The 21,216-nt window shown below is 36.8% G+C and overlaps 3 protein-coding genes and 1 long non-coding RNA gene across 6 annotated transcripts; 2 read left to right on the top strand and 2 right to left on the bottom strand.

The window, feature by feature from the left end:
* Positions 1-439: 439 nt before the first annotated feature.
* LOC103506861 (ER membrane protein complex subunit 1) lies at positions 440-5,189 on the bottom strand. The gene is made up of 3 exons (XM_026821836.1): positions 4,912-5,189; positions 2,357-4,002; positions 440-2,223 (listed from the first exon to the last, which is right to left on the bottom strand). Exons 1-3 carry the CDS (start codon positions 4,922-4,924, stop codon positions 1,255-1,257), a joined length of 2,628 nt encoding a protein of 875 aa, XP_026677637.1. The 5' UTR covers positions 4,925-5,189; the 3' UTR covers positions 440-1,254.
* Positions 5,190-7,029: 1,840 nt separating this feature from the next.
* On the top strand, positions 7,030-14,060 carry LOC103506866 (DExH-box ATP-dependent RNA helicase DExH1-like). 3 transcript variants are annotated; one of them, XM_017443059.2, is made up of 9 exons: positions 7,030-7,382; positions 7,771-7,933; positions 8,107-8,270; positions 9,982-10,162; positions 10,910-11,057; positions 12,619-12,799; positions 13,142-13,152; positions 13,297-13,466; positions 13,834-14,060. In XM_017443059.2, exons 1-9 carry the CDS (start codon positions 7,354-7,356, stop codon positions 13,981-13,983), a joined length of 1,197 nt encoding a protein of 398 aa, XP_017298548.1. In that variant the 5' UTR covers positions 7,030-7,353; the 3' UTR covers positions 13,984-14,060. The 3 variants fall into 3 exon arrangements, with proteins under 3 accessions (XP_017298548.1, XP_026677636.1, XP_017298547.1); XM_026821835.1 differs by lacking the exon at positions 10,910-11,057 and adding an exon at positions 10,689-10,836 and having other exon boundaries at positions 7,033-7,240; positions 13,834-14,059; XM_017443058.2 differs by lacking the exon at positions 10,910-11,057 and adding an exon at positions 10,689-10,836 and having other exon boundaries at positions 7,035-7,382; positions 13,834-14,058.
* A 2,680-nt stretch (positions 14,061-16,740) lies between these two features.
* On the top strand, positions 16,741-21,001 carry LOC103506862. Its single transcript, XM_026821837.1, has 3 exons — positions 16,741-17,209; positions 17,640-18,001; positions 19,836-21,001. The coding sequence occupies exons 1-3, from the start codon at positions 16,931-16,933 to the stop codon at positions 20,932-20,934; spliced, it is 1,740 nt and encodes a 579-aa protein (XP_026677638.1). The 5' UTR covers positions 16,741-16,930; the 3' UTR covers positions 20,935-21,001.
* Positions 19,348-20,190, bottom strand: LOC113466434. Its single transcript, XR_003390825.1, has 2 exons — positions 20,115-20,190; positions 19,348-19,783 (listed from the first exon to the last, which is right to left on the bottom strand). It is a non-coding gene; the product is annotated as an uncharacterized LOC113466434 (long non-coding RNA).
* Positions 21,002-21,216: the final 215 nt, after the last annotated feature.

The following is a 21,216-nucleotide window of genomic DNA, read 5'->3' on the forward strand; positions in this document are numbered from 1 at the left end:
ACTTATCGACTACTTAGGACATAGGTAGGTACAAACTTAAAATTTATTTAGGTTCCTACCTAAAATCGGGGGAAATTAAAGAAGAAAGTAATGAAATTATTTATTCATCAACTGTTCTATTCTACTAGGGTTGGGACATCGACATCGATGTTTTGAAAACATCGATACATCGGAACAAAAACATCGATGTCAATATCGATATTTTTCTTTCGATGGAAACATTGAACATCGATGTTTTATTTTTCGATGTTCGATGTTTTTGAACGTCTGTGGTATTATTAGAAAAAGTCTGTGGAAAGGACTTTCTTTTGAAAATATAATTACATAATGAATCTATTTACAAATTTGTATTACTTAAACAATAGCATAATGTATGCTGAAAATATAAATGCCTACCAATCATTGATTCCCGATTTCCTATTCCCTAACCCTAATCTATTTAGGTAATCTCTTTAATTACGACTTTTAATAAACCCAAAACCTCAAAACGAAAATATTCTCTCTAATACCTACTCGTATCTCAAATGAAACAGCATTCTTGGCCAAATAAATATGACAAAAAAAAAACTAAATATTTTTAAATCCTGGTCCTGGGTCTACAGGTCCATGTTAATATCTGAGAATGCCAGGAGGCTGTTCGGACACACTTTTTTTAACCCATCGGCCGAAGGTCGTATTGTATTTAACTAAGCTTACATAGCCGACTTTGCCAGCGGCCAGAGACCGCATTGTTTTTTTTATGTATTAACGAAACGAAGTACACTGGTCTTGCCAGTGGCCGAAGGCCGCATTTATGATTAACCCCGATCTATTACCAAAAGCAGCGGCCGGAGGCCGATCAAATAAACACATATGAATTTATGGGCATGGGCATGAACAACTAACACTTACTTACTTTTGCCCCGTTGCTAAATTACCAAGAATCACATCATAGGTACCCATAACTTCAATTTTTATACGAAATACCAAACCACACCGGGGATTTAGCTCTACTAACGGTGATGCGTTAGAATTTTTTAACATGAACTTGTAGGCCGGGGTCAAGTAAATTCAGCATTCTTACAAACACAGCAATAAACAATCAAGTAAAAGGTAGGTATAATAAACAAAATAAAATACACTCATCTTTTATGCAAGTGCTTTGCTTATACTTGACTTGTGAAGAGAGGTATAAAGACTAGAATCTCAAACCATTACACAGGTACCTACCTAAAAGTATACAGAAACCAGGTTTGATCGTGTGTCATCATTATTTTATTTCCATGCCTGCTTCAACATTTTCTTGGCCGCCAATTTCTTGGATACTACTGCTCCTACTATAAGTGCTCCTAACACTAAACATATCAGAGCGTAGTCAAAGTCTTCCTTGAGCATATCAAACGTTTTGGACGGCGCTACACGCGTGTAGAATAGATCAAGACCATGAGCAAATACAAAACAAGTAGATTCTAAACCTGAGGGTGCTGTATGAATGTCTCTGATACGATAGAGCGTTTGATTGTAGTTGATGATACCTTCCGAGAGGATAGGAAGTTCTGGAGCATACTCCACAACAACCTGACCTTCCTCTCGCATCTCAGGCGTCACTGCTCTTGGTCTCCTCGGATCTAAAAACACCCACGGCATCTCCAGAATACCACCCGTTCCCAAAGCTAGAAGAATGTGTTTGCTTGTGATGCCTCTTTCTGTAATGGTTTCCTTGATGGCATCAACTTGAGATACAGGCAGAATGTAGGATTGTTTGTCTAGGACAGGTTTGAATGGAGACTTGCTGAGAGATGAGAAGGCTGAAGAGTTGCTTTGCACTTTACCTTCGTACATTTCTACGGTAGATACTTCATTGCGTCTTGTCTTATCATTGAAATACACATAGACCAACCAGTTCTCAGAGTGCACGATGTGAATCGGTTGTAGCGTGCGTTTGTGTACAATGGATTCTATGAGAGCACCACTCACAACATCTACCAAATGAATGGAAAGTACATTATCTGGGGTATGGGTTGCCACGGCAACAAGGTTAGGATTCAGGTACTTGTACAGGACACTCCTATCATAGAGTACTCGACCTTGAGAATGAACTTTCTCCAAAGGATTTTTGCTGGCAACGTGAATTACAGGTTGACCAAAATTGAGCTCCCACACTTTGAGAAGTGTTTTGTCTTCTTGAACAGAAAATCCAGTAAGTACACCAGACTGAGGTACTACTTTGTATAAAAAGTAAGGCTTAGGGAGAGGTGAAGATTCAGGCTCTAAATGAATGAATTACAGGTTGACCAAAATTGAGCTCCCACACTTTGAGAAGTGTTTTATCTTCTTGAATAGAAAATCCAGTAAGTACACCAGACTGAGGTACTACTTTGTATAAAAAGTAAGGCTTAGGGAGAGGTGAAGATTCAGGCTCTAAATGAATTTTATTGTTTGAATCCAAAAACAGAATGCCTCGTAGATGGTTCTTGTTGACAGTTGGTAACAGAGTGCTAAGTTCAACTTGGTAGCCAAGTTTAAGACCTTCATCAGAATGTGTGAGTTGACCAGTGATAGGATCTAGTATAAAAAGAACACCTTCCTTGGTAGAACTATGTTTGAACAGGATGGATACCTGTGCTGGGTAAGGGACATAACGAGTAGACCTTTGTACAAATATGGGAGAGAACAGTTTTCCAGTGACAGAGTAAGGAATCACATCAGGTAGGTACAAACTCCACAATATCTTCCCACTCAAATTATCAATAGCAAATATTTTTCCCACTGATGTGACAGTCAAAATTATTTTATGAAGTCCAAATTTATCCCTGACAAGTGCAGATGTTTTGAAGACAGGAGACTTAATAGAGAGTAGAGTTTGCATCTGATAATATTGTGACATCAATCTTCTACTAAACATTTCAAAATAGCCACATTCTTGATTGTCAAATTCTTTTTCAATTGCAGCATCAACATCTGACACAGGGAGGTCTAAGAACTCGGCAGATATAATATTGGTCAAGGATTCCTCTCGAGTCCAAACAACTTTTCCTTGGGATGAAACAAAGAGAGCTGTGTGATCTTTGGTTGACAAGAGACAGAAACAACTTGGTGATGTTCCTTTGCAGAAACAGGACTGAATACTGATATCATTCTGAGCTATTTGGGTTTTTAATTGTAAGTTGTTGCTAGAGATTTTCTGACTAGTAAATATATCAATATCAATGCTTGATTTTGTTACTCCTTTAATACATATGGTTAACACTAAATCTGTACTTTCAGTTTTGTCAACATGGACTGTGTTACATGCAGTTTCAGAGGTTTGTATTTTCTTGTTGTTTACTGTGATCACAACATTCCCTGCTTTAAATGAGGTCAGTCCTATTGTACTTGATACAGATGTTAGGGAAGTAGCTGCAGGAACAATTTGTTCTAAAACCTGAGCCTGGCTTCCACTTGATGGAAACAGAATCTTTACCAAGTTACCTTGAACCAAGCAAGCCAGGATATTTTGGTTTGTTTGACAGTCTGTGTTGTCATTTAACCATGTAGCTGAGATTTTTTTTACAACATCATTTATACTACCAGATGCTAATTTGTAAGTGTGTACAAAAATTGTTTTAGTCGTTGAAGACACATCAATAGCATAGAAGTTTCCACCATCTACCATGAATTTGATGTTCCCTAGACTGAGGGGGAAATTCCATTCAGCAAGAAGCAAGCCATCATTTGAGTTCCAAACCCTGACAAGATTGTTTGATGTTACAGTAACAATACTGTTGGCACCAAACTGGAAGAATACAACGGAGCCTGGAATACCTTTCTCTAAAACTTGCCTCCATAATACAGTACCAGAGCTTAACGATAAAGCAGCCACTGCATTCTCTTCACTTGCTACATAGATACGTTTCACATTTGATCTAGAATCAATGTGTGAGAATTTGATTTTACCAAGGTAACTTTGCTTCCAGTCAAACTTCCCTACTTGATCTTCATATAGGGAATGTGTCTGAGTAATACACACAATACATAGCAGAAACAAAGATATTTGACTTTGAAAAATGTCAAATTTTTCATCATTTTCTGCTGCTGCTTCCACTACCGCTTCTTCTTTGATGTTGACCGCTCCACAGCCTAAACTACTGGACCGATTTTGATGGTTGATGGCTCATTTTTTTTCTCGTGAGTGGTAGGTGTGCCTTTTTATATTTTCAAGGCTCCCAAAGGGCCCCTTCGGCCTTAAATTTGATAAAAGACTGATTATCTTCTCATAATGTTGGTTTTTAACTGATAAGGTGATAGTTTTAAAAGTTGGTTAGGCCTTGGGACCAGGCTAAGTGTGTAGGGATAGCAATCCCGTAGGCTTTTGAATCCCGCCGGATCTCACGCGGGATGTGACCAATTCCATGTGGGATTTTGCAGGATTTACAAGTATTACCCGCGGAATGCCGCAGTTCTAACACCAAAAGTATAACATAGGTACTCCATAATGGGTAGAACACCCTACCCTACCCAACACACAATATTACCAGTTTATCAAACGGTATACAAGGAAATGAAATATATCAACATCCCCCACAAAAACACAAATGTGAAAAAAAATCTGCTGAAATTGCTGGATCTCAATTCCTTCAACCTTCTCTCAATTTTAACTTGGCAATGTTTTTCCTTCTCAAATTAATACCTAAATACAATACCTATTATTAACATGAAAATAAAAGGAAAACATTGCCAAGTTGAAATTGAGAGAAGGTTGAAGGAATTGAGATCCAGCATTTTCAATATATTAGAAGAGATTCCACTTATGATGAAGGGTATTCGTATTCAGATAATTTGTCTCTACTTCTTTGAAATAATTAAAATGTTCAGCTTAACTACATTATACAAAAAGCCTTCTCTGGTGTAGGGGCAAACAGCCCCAAAAGATTGGTTAAGTTCATAGCAGAATGTACTTCAACATTATCAAAGTGCACAGCTTGTGGCTTATGTCTTACCTCTCAACTCAGGGTGAGTTTTGGATGTTTCTTACCAACTGGAGATTCTGGAGATCTCATCTACACTCTTGAAGGTTAGTCAAACATTATTTTTAGTCCATAGGACGGAAATCCACCTTTTAACAGTGGTTTCTATCTAAAATCGCCTAAAAACCTTTTTAATATCTTCTGACTTGAACGCTTGAACCAAAAAGTGCACCGAAAACATATGAGGGAAGCTAGCCAAAACCAAAATCCAAAATCCCAAAAATCGATATGATAACAGGAAGTATGAGCTAGCTTCTCACATATAATGCTGCGTTGACAAATGTACCTTGTGCGGTTACAGTTCAAACCCATAACAGTCCAATCTGTCCATTAAATAAACCGGGTACCAGTTACCTACCTAGCATATGAAAGCTCCAAGATGAACACACATATTACCGTGGTATTCTAATTCACCATGGGCTTTGACCCTAGACCATTTTTATCTTCTAACTTCTAAGATGGGTATTTACTAATTATTGTTATTGTATACCTACTTGGAACTTTATGGCGTGTTGAGTAAACGTTACGTAAGATAGAATCAAAGTTGATTTTATACTTTTTTTTTTATAAAAATTCTCAAAATTAAAAGAATCCTATTATTTTGGATAGGTAAAGTATAGGTACTTAATTTTGGTTCAAACAATGGAGTTATTCAGATTTCTGATCTAATACCTTTCCAGATTTCATCTGTTGTGAGAACTTTTTTTCTGTTTTTTATTTACTTTTTTAGAAGGAACATTAGTTATCTCAAATTTTAGTCAGGAGATAATAATAGGTAATTAACCTAAGAAATAAATCCACATCATCTCGGCATTTCAGCAATCTGATAGATAATAAGGCACCTAATATTGTCTGACAGGTCCTAGATCAGGAGGTCGTAGTACAGTTGTGTTGAAGAGGGTTCGGTTGGATCAGTGGTAAAATGAACAGATGGTGTTGTAAGAAGAAAAAGGAAAAAAAAAAGACAGCTTTGATTTTAAATGTACCACAAGTATGTTTGCATTTTATTGATATGAACAGTACGGATTTCATGTGTGGGGAGAATAAAAACAAGAAAACACAAAATTTACTAATGGTCAATTAAATTAATATCACCCGTGAGTGATGTAAAAGTTACAAAAACAAATCATTAGTGATGAAGGTGGTGAAGAAAATTTCAAACAAGCATGGGTATAAAGGAACATCCCATTATTCTATTGAGTGTCAACACATAGGTACATTGTCCTACATAACCCTTATCACATAATGTTCTTTTGTAACTCTCTGCACCCTGTGTAACAAAATATAATCTGTCAACACATAGGTACATTGTCCTACATAACCCTTATCACATAATGTTCTTTTGTAACTCTCTGCACCCTGTGTAACAAAATATAATTATAGCAGAATGTACTTCAACATTATCAAAGATATTCAGTGCACAGCTTGTGGCTTATGTCTTACCTCTCAACTCAGGGTGAGTTTTTGGATGTTTCTTAACAACTGGAGATTCTGGAGATCTCATCTACACTCTTGAAGGTTAGTCAAACATTATTTTTAGTCCATAGGACGGAAATCCACATTTTAACAGTGGTTTCTATCTAAAATCGCCTAAAAACCTTCTTAATATCTTCTGACTTGAACCAAAAGTGCACCGAAAACATACGAGGTTACGAGGGAAGCTAGCAAGCTAAAGCTAGCCAAAATCCCAAAAATCGATATGATAACAGGAAGTATGAGCTAGCTTCTCACATATAATGCTGCGTTGACAAATGTACCTTGTGCGGTAATCTCGCGCCTTGTACGGTCTTTCCATTTTTGTACCGTACTTTTCACCCGGCAACATAGGATCATAACGTGTTTTCTTCTACACGTTGGGCGAGTTTTTTTACTCATTTCATCCAACCGGTTGGAACCGTTTGGTCCAAAAATGCCGTTTGAATACTCATTGTTTACATGAGTGACGTCATTCATTTCATTTGTTTATTTTTTTTAAATTTTTTCAGAACTGAATGATCAACCGCAACAGTTTTAATACTCATTGCGATTGCGAATCGTTTAATGAATGACATCATCACCGCGACCACCGCCAACCCTAACCGATTCGACTATGCAATGAGTATTCAACTCGCCCGTTATGGCAGGATCTTTGATGCAACCGCCAAAATTTAAATTTTTCAATTTTCATGCTCGAACCTCGAACTCGAAGAAAAGTGTAATGGAAATTTGATTTGAATTTTGAATTATTTTTTGTGGTTTGTGCTCTAACTCTGTAGGTAGGTAGCTAGGTACTGCTCTGTAGTCTTGGCTCTTGGATAGGAGATGAAAAAAATTACTTGAAAACAACCCCAATTTCTTTTAGCAGCTTGCTAAACTTTAGCTAGACATAATGGGAAGAAATGAAATGATTCGGAAGAGGTAAGCATAGTAGACTATAGATTGTGGGAGTTGTATCACTACCTAACAAGTGACAATGCATCAGTTCCCATTGAATCACTGTTGCTAAGGGAGATTGTGAATGGTACATATGGTTGGTAGGTATTTAGATGGATGCCCATTGGGTTCTCGGCTACTTCAGGGTGCAATCATGAGGTCACTTGATGAGCTGTTAGAAATTCCAGTGAAATGGGAGGGCTAATAATATGATCATTCCACAGTTCAAAGGCTGCTTTTCTTATGAAAGAAGAAAAAAATCTGTTGCCAAAATTATTATTTTGAAGTCTAAACATGATTTTTATTATTCTAATTCAGGGCTATTCTTCTATTTGTTTCTGTGCTTGATTTAAACTAAAATCCTTTGTTCCAGGAACACAGTCCTCAAAATCAATAGAAAACAAGAGAAGAAAGATCGCATACGAGAGAAACATTTTGAAAAGAAAACCTTGAGATATAAGAGACCTCTGCTGAAAGTAGAAGAATCTTTTAGGAAATTAGAAAAAGCAAAGCATGTGGATAAACTCAAAACTCTTGTAAGTAGTTCACGCAGTTTTGTTTTATTCATTTTCTTCAGAAAATCTCCCCCCCCTCCTCCTCTTTCCAATTTATAGGTGAAGTACTTACCCCTCCCCCAAATACTTGGAAGGACATACTTAAGTCACTTCAGCAAGTAGGTATTTACTCATGTACCTTTTTCCATCTTCAGATTCATCAAAATGTGCGAGTTAATACCAAATTTATGCACAAATATCATTTGGACTTATTTGGAACCCAACCAATATCATGCAACCGAAAGCGTACTGATTCTCTTGCTTCAAATGGAGAATTATACCAGGAGCATGTAAACACAGATGAAAATACAAATATTTGGTGAGTGACATATTCATGGAATACAAGTTGAGCCAACAGGGTCTTTTTCCTTTGCTCCATGTTGGTAATTACTTTGGGATTCAATAAGTTTTCAATTCAATTCAATTAATTTTTATTGTATTGATAACACTCATTACATAAAATTTACATATTACATTTGACATTAAAAAAAGAGGGGGGGGGGAGGAAATGAAAAATAATACAAAATGCCTACCTACCTACATCTATATTAGTTATTATAAAGAATATTTTTTTAAAGTTTTTAAGAATTAAGTAGTGTGGTAGTGCTCTGCCCCGCCAAGTCAAAGTTTGACTGTGCTACTAGAAATATTATACACAACAGAGAAAGTAGCCGTTTTCAGGTAGTTGTAGAGGGTCAACTACAAATGATGGAAGAAAACGGATTGCGTGTGTGTGTGTGTGTGTGTGTTGGGGCATGAAAGTAGACCAAGTTGAAAAAAAGTTTCATCAAAATCGGTTAAGTTTAGACAAAGATATTGGGGCATGAAAGTAGACCAAGTTGAAAAAAAGTTTCATCAAAATCGGTTAAGTTTAGACAAAGATATTTGACTTTGAAAAATGTCAAATTTTTCATCATTTTCTGCTGCTGCTTCCACTACCGCTTCTTCTTTGATGTTGACCGCTCCACAGCCTAAACTACTGGACCGATTTTGATGGTTGATGGCTCATTTTTTTTCTCGTGAGTGGTAGGTGTGCCTTTTTATATTTTCAAGGCTCCCAAAGGGCCCCTTCGGCCTTAAATTTGATAAAAGACTGATTATCTTCTCATAATGTTGGTTTTTAACTGATAAGGTGATAGTTTTAAAAGTTGGTTAGGCCTTGGGACCAGGCTAAGTGTGTAGGGATAGCAATCCCGTAGGCTTTTGAATCCCGCCGGATCTCACGCGGGATGTGACCAATTCCATGTGGGATTTTGCAGGATTTACAAGTATTACCCGCGGAATGCCGCAGTTCTAACACCAAAAGTATAACATAGGTACTCCATAATGGGTAGAACACCCTACCCTACCCAACACACAATATTACCAGTTTATCAAACGGTATACAAGGAAATGAAATATATCAACATCCCCCACAAAAACACAAATGTGAAAAAAAGGCCAAGTTCCTGTCCAAAAATGTCGGCCCTTAAAAGTGGTGAGATCAGAAAATTAAGGCCAAGTCTGCATTCCCAATTTTTCGTGTCTGCTGAAATTGCTGGATCTCAATTCCTTCAACCTTCTCTCAATTTTAACTTGGCAATGTTTTTCCTTCTCAAATTAATACCTAAATACAATACCTATTATTAACATGAAAATAAAAGGAAAACATTGCCAAGTTGAAATTGAGAGAAGGTTGAAGGAATTGAGATCCAGCATTTTCAGCAGACACGAAAAATTGGGAATGCAGACTTGGCCTTAATTTTCTGATCTCACCACTTTTAAGGGCCGACATTTTTGGAGGACACGGAAGGTCTGTACCAGGACTTTTGTGAGTTTTTAGTTGTTTGATATCTCGAGAGGTAAAGTGGAATGGTTGAAGAGAAGAACATGATCCAAATGGAGAGGTAGAGTCAGAGAAAAAAGAACTGGAGAGAGCAGAAGTACAGGAAAAAGTAGGAGTTTTGCATCAAAAGTAGGTATACATACAAGAGGATTCCTTGCAAAGTATTCTCTAGCTACCTTTGCTTAACATATAATCTATCTCACAGGTACATACCACAAGAAGATGCATTGTGTTTTCACCTGGATGAGTACATTCAAACACTGACTGCAGAGAAAATTGATAGAGTCACAAGTCATGTACAATCGGAGATGAAGGAATCCTATCAGAACTATTTGAACATGTCCATTGGAGACTTACTGGATAGAGATCTAAATATTAACTCAAGGGTGAGTATTATAATTATTAGAAGACACAGGGACTCTCCAAGAGTCTTACATTGGTAGTCTAAATGAAATATCGAGGTATAAAAATCTAAACACTCAGTATAAATATGTAAAATACTAGCTATTTGGCACTCGTTTTTTGCTTTTCTTCCTAATTTAGGCTGTTTCGAAGAAAAAACCTCGCAATTAAATTTGCGGCCTTCCTTTAGGTCTGTGTAGAATACATGTGGTACTACACACTTCAGTGTATCTACACAGTCTGCTAAGTGCATTCTAACATGGGAATTTGAGCAAACAATTTACATGATTTTCTATTTCCAGAAAGAACAGCCCTGACTGTACTGGTTAAGTTAAGCCTATATACTAAACTACACACTAAAATGTCACTAAGTATCTCAGACATCCCTTTAAAAGACTTGTGTCTTGTGTCCCATGGTATTTAGTGTTTGAACCTACCAAGATGTATGAGAATCCAGAAAATAAAATTACCAATAATTTGCTTATTTCAAAATGTCATTCTCTATTTCAGACAGAAGAACCGAGTAGCTCTAGTCTTGCTGATCATATGGATTATATTAATACTGCATGTACTGCATCTAATATATCTGCTGAGAAACAGACAGCTCTGTGTGATCTTATTGATAGAAATCAAGTCATTGTTGTGGGATCCTCACGAGGTAACAAAATAGGCTTGGAATAATAATTATACACTGGGTGACAAAATTAGCGGAACGCTCGTATTTCTTTCAGACAGAAGAACTGAGTAGCTCTAGTCTTGCTGATCATATGGATTATATGAATACTGCATGTACTGCATCTAATATATCTGCTGAGAAACAGACAGCTCTGTGTGATCTTATTGATAGAAATCAAGTAATTGTTGTGGGATCCTCACGAGGTAACAAAATAGGCTTGGAATAATAATTATACACTGGGTGACAAAATTAGCGGAACGCTCGTATTTTTTAGTTTTTCGCAAATTGCTCATCAGTGTTCATTTTTTTTTTTTTTTTAAACCCTTTCTTAATGTTATTGGCTGTAAAGTTTAAAACTTATTCCACAAGACCGCATACCTACATAAGCTGTGAGTAAAAAAAGAAAAATCAAAAACAAGGAACAGTTTTTTTTTCTGAAAATGCATGTTTCTGGAGATAAATGTTAATGTAACTTTTTTTCTCCTCAATATTTTTACACCATTTTTGAACCAGGTGCTTTAGAAAATAACACAGAACATTAATTTACTAGGTACTGGTAAAAAAAACCCCCTGAACCCTAGCCGGAATTAAAAAAAAAAAAAAATCAAAATTGTTCCTTTTTTCACCATTAGTTTTATAGGGCAAAAACGGACTTTTTAAAAAAAGTTCCGGCTAGGGTCCAGAAATTTTTTTTCTAATTTTTACCAGTAGTAAATTAATGTTCTGTGTTCTTTTCTAAAGCACCTGGTTCAAAAATGGTGTAAAAATATTGAGAAAAAAGTTACGTTAACATTTATCTCCAGAAACATGCATTTTCAGCATAAAACTGATCCTTGTTTTTCATTTTTCTTTTTTTACTCACAGGGTAAGTAGTACCTACCTAACATTTATAACATCTTGGAAAAAAAAGTTCCTTTGGGCCACATTAGTCGTTTGGAGTTTTGGTTGTGGTTGATATTTACTTTCATTCTTCTAAGTGAGGTCTATACTATAGTTCACCAAACTATTGGTTCTTATTCTTATGTAAATGCTGTTTCTTTGTGTTATTATATCACAACTTTGGTGCTCACTGCAGCATTGTAGGATTTTTCCCAATATCTCAATAATCCTAAAATCCAATGTTTACCTACCATGCCACCGGTCGCTATGTGCATTTATAAGCAATAGCTACTCATTTTCCTCACGAGGCTGAGTGGGCCCCGCAACATCCAGTCACAGAATCAATCATTTGCATGATACAAATTTCTTGACCCCGCCGGGAATCGAACCCGGGTCTCCCGCGTGCAACGCGAGTGCAGGTGACCCCGTGCCATGGGAGCTGACGTTCTTATTCTTATTCATATTATTTACTTTCATTATTCTAAGTGAGGTATATACTATAGTTCACCAAACTATTGGTTCTTATTCTTATTCATAATATTTACTTTCATTATTCTAAGTGAGGTCTATAGTTCACCAAACTATTGGTTCTTATTCTTATTCATAATATTTACTTTCATTATTCTAAGTGAGGTCTATAGTTCACCAAACTATTGGTTCTTATTCTTATTCACAGAAGAAACTTATTCCCGCCATTCATGCTTAGACCGTGATCTCACAGACAATTGAAACGTGTGTGCCGGAAAAAGCTCGAGACCTAGGTCTCTCAGACGGTCTGACAGACCTAGGTCTCTGGATTTTTCCGCCACTCTCAGACTGTCTGACATACCTGGGTTTGTGAGACCCCTGTCTTTCATACGGTCTGAGCGGCATTATAACTTTCAGATGATCTGAATGCATTCACTCAAGTGCCTCTGTTGCTCCTTGGACATTTACTCAATAGTGATTCCCCTACTCAAGCTCGTATTGTATGTAGCACACCACATCAGCTGACTGCACAGTTAGCAGCCAAGTCTCTAACCAAACACTTGCATTCTATTGTTGATCTGGATGTTGGGTTTAAGAAGTAAGTTGAGTGTTTGAAGCAATCTAAGCAGTAGCTATCATTTTTGACGGGGACTCTCCCTCTCCAGTCCTATCATTGGTAGTCTAAATGAAATACCGAGGTATAAAAATCTAAATACTCAGTATAAATATGTAAAATACTAGCTATTTGGCACTCATTTTTTGCTTTTCTTCCTAATTTAGGCTGTTTCGAAGAAAAAACCTCGCAATTAAATTTGCGGCCTTCCTTTAGGTCTGTGTAGAATACATGTGGTACTACACACTTCAGTGTATCTACAGTCTGCTAAGTGCATTCTAACATGGGAATTTGATGCAAACAATTTACATGATTTTCTATTTCCAGAAAGAACAGCCCTGACTGTACAGTCGTAAAATAAGCGATTTTCGAACCGTTTTTTCTACCCCTTCCTGTAAAGCTAGAACTTCGGAATTTCGCAGGTATAATAAGGAAGTATAGGTTAACATATGGTCCAAATTTCGTGAGATTACATTGAAAATCTGACTGTACAAACCCCATTCTGTTCTGTACGAACGATCATCTGATGTATTACATATTGGACCACCTAGCACTGACACAAGTATCCCATATTATACTCGATAGAGCTCAACATAGAAATGATATGTTTGATCTGATTTTACTTTACCTGAGACTGGTTCTACTGCCCAGGGTAAGTGATTTGTTTGAAAATAAACACAAACACGCTAGGCCTCAATCATTATTCAATCATTATTTCTTCATTCATAAAGTCATAATTCAAGTTCAACACAAGTCCGCCATATTGAATTTGGTCTCACAATAACAACTCTAATTTTCCCTACACACTAAAGGTACCTTTACACTGGGGCAACCTAACCTAGCAACAGGCAACAGCGACCTGCGGCGGATTGCTTGTTGCTGGTTGCCTGTTAAACATACCTATAGTCTTGAATGTTGGATGAAGATATTTTGTAATAAAATACCTCCCATTTTCATGTTTGTCCCCAGATAATGTACTTGTAATATCTATTTGCTATTTATCATGCTTATGATTTCAGAGACCTGATTTGAAACTGATCATTCTCTCTTCGCCCATGTTCATGGAAATATTTGCCAAAAATTTCGAAATTCCCTATTTGAAACTTTCGAAAGTCCGGAAGTCGAACCCAGTACTTTATTTAGAAAACATACTCAAAGAAACAAGGTAAGAATAATTGGTCTCACATTGTTAAGGTATAGAATAATATTATATGTTACCAGGTGCTAGACTAGTTAGCTTGGAGGGAAGCACGTCTGCCCAAGGCGGAACCCAGTACTTTATTTAGAAAACATACTCAAAGAAACCAGGTAAGAATAATTTGTCTCACATTGTTAAGGTATAGAATAATATTATATGTTACCAGGTGCTAGACTAGTTAGCTTGGAGGGAAGCACGTCTGCCCAAGGCGAACTTTATTCTGAACAGGTTAGGTTAGGTTAGGTTAAGCTTTCCCCTATTCTGCCCTAGATCAGTTGCGCTTACTTGGGTGATGTTTCAAAGTCATAGAGCAGGAAAAATGAAACCCAGTACTTTATTTAGAAAACATACTCAAAGAAACAAGGTAAGAATAATTGGTCTCACATTGTTAAGGTATAGAATAATATTATATGTTACCAGGTGCTAGACTAGTTAGCTTGGAGGGAAGCACGTCTGCCCAAGGCGAACTTTATTCTGAACAGATTAGGTTAGGTTAAGCTTTCCCCTATTCTGCCCTAGATCAGTTGCGCTTACTTGGGTGATGTTTCAAAGTCATAGAGCAGGAAAAATGTAGAAGAGATTCCACTTATGATGAAGGGTATTCGTATTCAGATAATTTGTCTCTACTTCTTTGAAATAATTAAAATGTTCAGCTTCAACTGCGTAAAGTCTGACGTCACACATCATTGAACTCTTTCATTAAAACGGAATTTCCACCAAGCGTACAGCGGAGTGCGTCTGCCTTGTAAGCGCTACAGATTTTATCTTGCATTCAGCAGATAACCTACCTACTAGGATTGCCAGATCATTTTCAGCCCAAAACGGGACAAGCGACCTGAAACGTAAAAAAACGGGATTTTGGATGAAAATACGGGACAAGCAGCTTTTTTAACCCCCTCTAGCCCTCACCCTGCAAAATAGTGTAGGTATATTTATAAGTTTATAACTCTGTGGTGGAATGGTTGGTTAAGGTAAGGCATTGGACTTCGAATCAGGAGACCGGGGTTCGAATCCGGCGTGCAACAGAAAATTTTAATTTGTTACATTGGTAAAGATTAATTATCAGAGGAGATGGTGAAACTGGGGAAAATACGGGACACGCGTGTCCCGTACGGGACATTTTGAAAAGTGCCCAAAATACGGGACGTCCGAGAAATACGGGACGTCTGGCAACCCTACTACCTACCTACGTAGGTACCTACCTACCTGCTTTGGCTTACCTCTGTTCTTTAGAGATCCAGCTGCTTCTCCAGATGCATTTTTGATTGTGAACTCATACATGTTCACATCCAGCTTTGGAATGTTTGTTGAGGTGCATTTAACAAAACCTTGATCCATTTTAGATAGCTAGGAAGAAAATGGAAACAAAATTTACTATACACTTAAAACTAAACACACAAGACTTTAAATTAAAAAACGGCTCTTCGGACCTTCTATGAATCCACATCAGGAATGCAATTTTATGTTTGCAACCACCTAAAGAGAGGAAAGACAAATTTAATTAATGTTTTTTGTTGTTTTCAAATGCACAGGAGTCCACTATTAAATTAATAAATTGTTAATACTTTTTTCTTATTAGGTACTTGTGAATACTTGTATGCAAAGGACCCGGGTTTGATTCCTAGGAATTAAAAAGAATACTCAGAAAAACGGTCAAATTAGCAGATACAAAACGCAAAAACCAAAGAAAACGATGTGATCAGATCAGCAAGACCGAGAAGAATTTCTTGTTTAAATTTTTTCCATGGTTGGTGACGTCGCACGCAATGTTGCCAAGCGTAGGGCGCATTTCTAAATTTGAATCTCATCATTGTTCCCGCGCATACTTTGGGGACGAATTTCTTAGAGAAATACTTTTTTTTAAATTCTTTTTGAATTATTTATTATTTTTGACGATTACGTCGCACGCAATGTTGCCAAGCGTAGGGCGCATTTCTAAATTTGAATCTCATTATTGTTCCCGCGCATACTTTGGGGACGAATTTCTTAGAGAAATACTTTTTTTTAAATTCTTTTTGAATTATTTATTATTTTTGACGATCTTTACGAAAAAAATACATTTGGACAGTTATATTTTTCATGAGAATCACCAATTAGCTGTCAAATGTGACAAGGATGCGACAGAAAAATTTAGTTAAGATAGGTGCTGCGCTTGGCGGTATTTTGACCGCTTTTGGACGGATTTCGACCGTTTTTTGGCGGTTTTCACTAAACGGTTAGAGATATGGTAAAAGTTAGGGTAAAATAATACTAAAAAACCATCATTCAATAGGATAAGGAAAGTCGTGTGATGTTCTTACCAGATTTTTTACATAAAGCTAAATCAAAATTTTGAAGGTGTACCTTCAAAATCAAGCCCCCCCCCCAAAAATTTAGGCAAGAACCGGGAAGGAAACTTGTCCTTTTACTTTTTTTTCATTCTTGTCAGATTTTTTTTTATACCCCTAACATATGATCAACCGCAACAGTTTTAATACTCATTGCGAGGTTAATCGTTTCATGAATGACGTCATCACCGCGACCACCGCGAACCCTAACCGATTCGACTATGCAATGAGTATTCAAATTCAAACTCGCCCAATGAGTAGTCACTATAGTCATTAGTCAAACGGCAAACGGCATCATTGGACCAAACGGTTCCAACCGGTTGGATAAAATGAGTAAACCAATGAGTAGTCACTATAGTCATTAGTCAAACGGCAAACGGCATCATTGGACCAAACGGTTCCAACCGGTTGGATAAAATGAGTAAAAAAACTCGCCCAATATCAGCATAGATACCTATACCTATTTTCTAATTTAGATAATTTTCATTATTTTATTCCATTTTTTTTTTATCATGCACTTATTCAATTCAAGTACATAGTTAGTTAATAGTTACTTCTTTGTGCATTGTACATTTATTTCGAGCGAGAAGAATGGATAACAATCCATCATCTCCAAACAATGATCTACAAGGAGTTCCACTGGATGAGATACCAAGCTATCCCCAGGGACCTTTTTCCCAAAAGATTACCAAGATGTGGAAAGGATGTTTTGTACCAAAGTGTGTAAACACAACAACAAGAACACCGAATAAGTTATTTATTACTTTGCCATCTAATTTAAGTATCAAAAAGAAGTGGTTTAAACAAGCAAGGAGACCATACAATATATCTGATAAATCCACACTATATGTATGTGAAGACCACTTTGATGTGAGTATTATGACAGTGGAAGAATAGACTTAAGTAGGTACCTATATTGGTAAAGAAACAAGAAACCCGACCACTTTGGCTATATTTTTGTTAGATATGAACATTAATGTTTTTATTAAACAGGAAGCCAAGTTAGCCCTAGTAGAGGTACACATGTTTATTGTCTTCTACTAGATATTACCTGAAATCTACATGGTGTTCTCAAAAGTAGGTAATATACCTGTACCTACTACTTAGATAAATTTAATATACCTACTCAGATTACATAGTAAGCTCCCTAGCTACCAAGTACGTATGTACATAGGTATATTGGGTGGGTGGGTAGGTAGATACCTACCTATTATTCCAAAAGTACCTATGTGCAAAACAGTTGCAAATCTTCTTAATCACATTGTTTATCCTGGTGTGGGTATTTATGTATATTTTTCAGATTGAAAATGACATAGAAAACTTGTTAGCATTCAAAATGGGGTTTGCTGCAATTTTGCAATTAAAACCAAATGTATACCCAAGATTCTTTAACTGTCAGACAGACAGACCTACAGCTCACACCAGCTCCAAGCCCAGAACAGCTATTCAAAAAAGACAAAAACAGGAGTTACTTGAAACTACCTTGGTTACCACAGAAACAACACCATCTCCTATTGAGTCAGACATTGAACTCCATCATCTTGGAGAACCTCACTCAAGTATGGATTATGAAAATTCAGGCCCTAAAGATGAAGCAACACAGATTGATGGAGCTTTTTTTCAAAGAAATAAGTCCACACAAACAGAAGTACAAAGTGTAAAATCCTACTCTAAATCAGTGCAGTTCAATGTGAACAAAACTTTTGGAAGGTCCAAAGGTATAAATACTGAAAATAATAAAAAAGATCAAGCCACATGTACTACCCAGTTTTATTCTCTGATTTACAGCAGTTCGTCTGACGAGAGTGAGCCAGAGAGTAGCAGAGCTGATTTGAACAGCACTTTTATGTCACTGGGATCAGATTGTTCATTTTCTGACTTTAAAAACAAACACAGCAAAAAAGAACAAATGTTGCAAATTATCAAAGAACAACCTCTTACCTTTATTGGAGTTCCCCCAGAAAGTATGCATGTTTGTAGTGAGCTCACCTCATTCCTTGGGATTGAGGAAACATTTGTTTTCATATGTCTCCTTAAAATTCGACTTGACTGGCCATTCAATATTATAGCATCATTATTTGGCTACAGCAGCAGTCATGTAGCTAGATGTTTTAACATCCATGTTAGAAAAATAGCTGAACTAGTAGGTACTCTTGTGTATTGGCCATCTCCCGAAGAAGTTAAATATAATTTACCACTACCGTTCCGACACCGGTACAAAGATGTTTACTGTATCATAGACTGTCTTGAAATACAAATACAAAAACCTACTGATCCACAACATCAGGGTGCCACATGGTCTGAGTACAAGAAAGGCAACACAGCAAAATATTTGATAGCTTCTACACCTCAAGGTTTCATAAATTATGTATCTCATGGTTATGGTGGTGGAATAACCGATGAAAAGATTATCAGTGAAAGTGGATTTTTAGATCTATTAAAACCAGGTACAAAAGTTATGGCAGACAGGGGTTTTAAAAATATAGAGCATCTTTTTGTTGCAAAAGGGTGTAGACTAACACGTCCTCCCTCAGGGTTTGCTAATAAAAAACCTACAAAACATGAGGTAAAGCAAACAAAACAAATAGCCAGTCTGCGTGTAATCATTGAAAATGTTATAGTACGGCATATTTTTCAGATTGAAAATGACATAGAAAACTTGTTGGCATTCAAAATGGGGTTTGCTGCAATTGTACAATTAAAACCAAATGCATACCCAAGATTCTTTAACTGTCAGACAGACAGACCTACAGCTCACACCAGCTCCAAGCCCAGAACAGCTACTTTCATGTATATTTTTCAGATTGAAAATGACATAGAAAACTTGTTAGCATTCAAAATGGGGTTTGCTGCAATTGTGCAATTAAAACCAAATGCATACCCAAGATTCTTTAACTGTCAGACAGACAGACCTACAGCTCACACCAGCTCCAAGCCCAGAACAGCTATTCAAAAAAGACAAAAAAAGGAGTTACTTGAAACTATCTTGGTTAAAACAGAAACAACACCATCTCCTATTGAGTCAGACATTGAACTCCATCATCCTGGAGAACCTCACTCAAGTATGGATTATGAAAATTCAGGCCCTAAAGATGAAGCAACAAAGATTGATGGAGCTTTTTTTCAAAGAAATAAGTCCACACAAACAGAAGTGCGAAGTGTAAAATCCTACTCTAAATCAGTGCAGTTCAATGTGAACAAAACTTTTGGAAGGTCCAAAGGTATAAATACTGAAAATAATAAAAAAGACCAAGCCACACATACTACCCAGTTTTATTCTCTGATTTACAGCAGTTCGTCTGACGAGAGTGAGCCAGAGAGTAGCAGAGCTGATGTGAACAGCACTTTTATGTCACTTGGATCAGATTGTTCTTTTTCTGACTTTGAAAACAAACACAGCAAAAAAGAACATATGTTGCAAATTATCAAAGAACAACCTCTTACCTTTATTGGAGTTCCCCTATAAGTCCACACAAACAGAAGTACAAAGTGTAAAATCCTACTCTAAATCAGTGCAGTTCAATGTGAACAAAACATTTGGAAGGTCCAAAGGTATAAATACTGTAAATAATAAAAAAGACCAAGCCACACGTACTACCCAGTTTTATTCTCTGATTTACAGCAGTTCGTCTGACGAGAGTGAGCCAGAGAGTAGCAGAGCTGATTTGAACAGCACTTTTATGTCACTTGGATCAGATTGTTCATTTTCTGACTTTGAAAACAAACACAGCAAAAAAGAACATATGTTGCAAATTATCAAAGAACAACCTCTTACCTTTATTGGAGTTCCCCCAGAAAGTATGCATGTTTGTAGTGAGCTCACCTCATTCCTTGGGATTGAGGAAACATTTGTTTTCATATGTCTCCTTAAAATTCGACTTGACTGGTCATTCAATATTATAGCATCATTATTTGGCTACAGCAGCAGTCATGTAGCTACATGTTTTAACATCCATGTTAGAAAAATAGCTGAACTACTAGGTACTCTTGTGTATTGGCCATCTCCCGAAGAAGTTAAATATAATTTACCACTACCGTTCCGACACCAATACAAAGATGTTTACTGTATCATAGACTGTCTTGAAATACAAATACAAAAACCTACTGATCCACAATATCAGGGTGCCACATGGTCTGAGTACAAGAAAAGCAACACAGCAAAATATTTGATAGCTTCTACACCTCAAGGTTTCATAAATTATGTATCTCATGGTTATGGTGGTGGAATAACCGATGAAAAGATTATCAGTGAAAGTGGATTTTTAGATCTATTAAAACCAGGTACAAAAGTTATGGCAGACAGGGGTTTTAAAAATATAGAGCATCTTTTTGTTGCAAAAGGGTGTAGACTAACACGTCCTCCCTCAGTGTTCGCTAATAAAAAACCTACAAAACATGAGGTAAAGCAAACAAAACAAATAGCCAGTCTGCGTGTAATCATTGAAAATGTTATAGTACGGCTAAGATATTTCCACTCTTTAAAACCACATGCTATGACTCCAATTAAATCACTAGATCAACTAGATTACATGGTTCAGATTGCTTGTGGCCTAATAAATATTCAATTTCCTGTGCGTGATCCAGTTGTCAGTTAAATGCTGAAATACATATTGTCTGTAATTAAGTAAAATGAAAATACAGACCAATTAAAAAACATACTTTTCAAATTATCTTTTTTTTTATTTTTTTAATAGGTTTGACAGAGGGAACTTTAACTTCCAAGGTCTTATCGTCCCGAAATCGAAGAGAGAAGGAAGACAGGATAGGAAAAAGCCAGCTGTTCCGAGAACGAACATTATCCCATCAGGATAAAATCCGCCCCGGGCGGGAATCGAACCCGCGAACAGTGTTGTGTGTTTAATTTCAAGTGAGTAGGT

This window comes from Diaphorina citri, unplaced genomic scaffold (assembly GCF_000475195.1).
Source record: "Diaphorina citri unplaced genomic scaffold, Diaci psyllid genome assembly version 1.1 scaffold268, whole genome shotgun sequence".
Lineage (NCBI taxonomy): Eukaryota > Metazoa > Arthropoda > Insecta > Hemiptera > Psyllidae > Diaphorina > Diaphorina citri.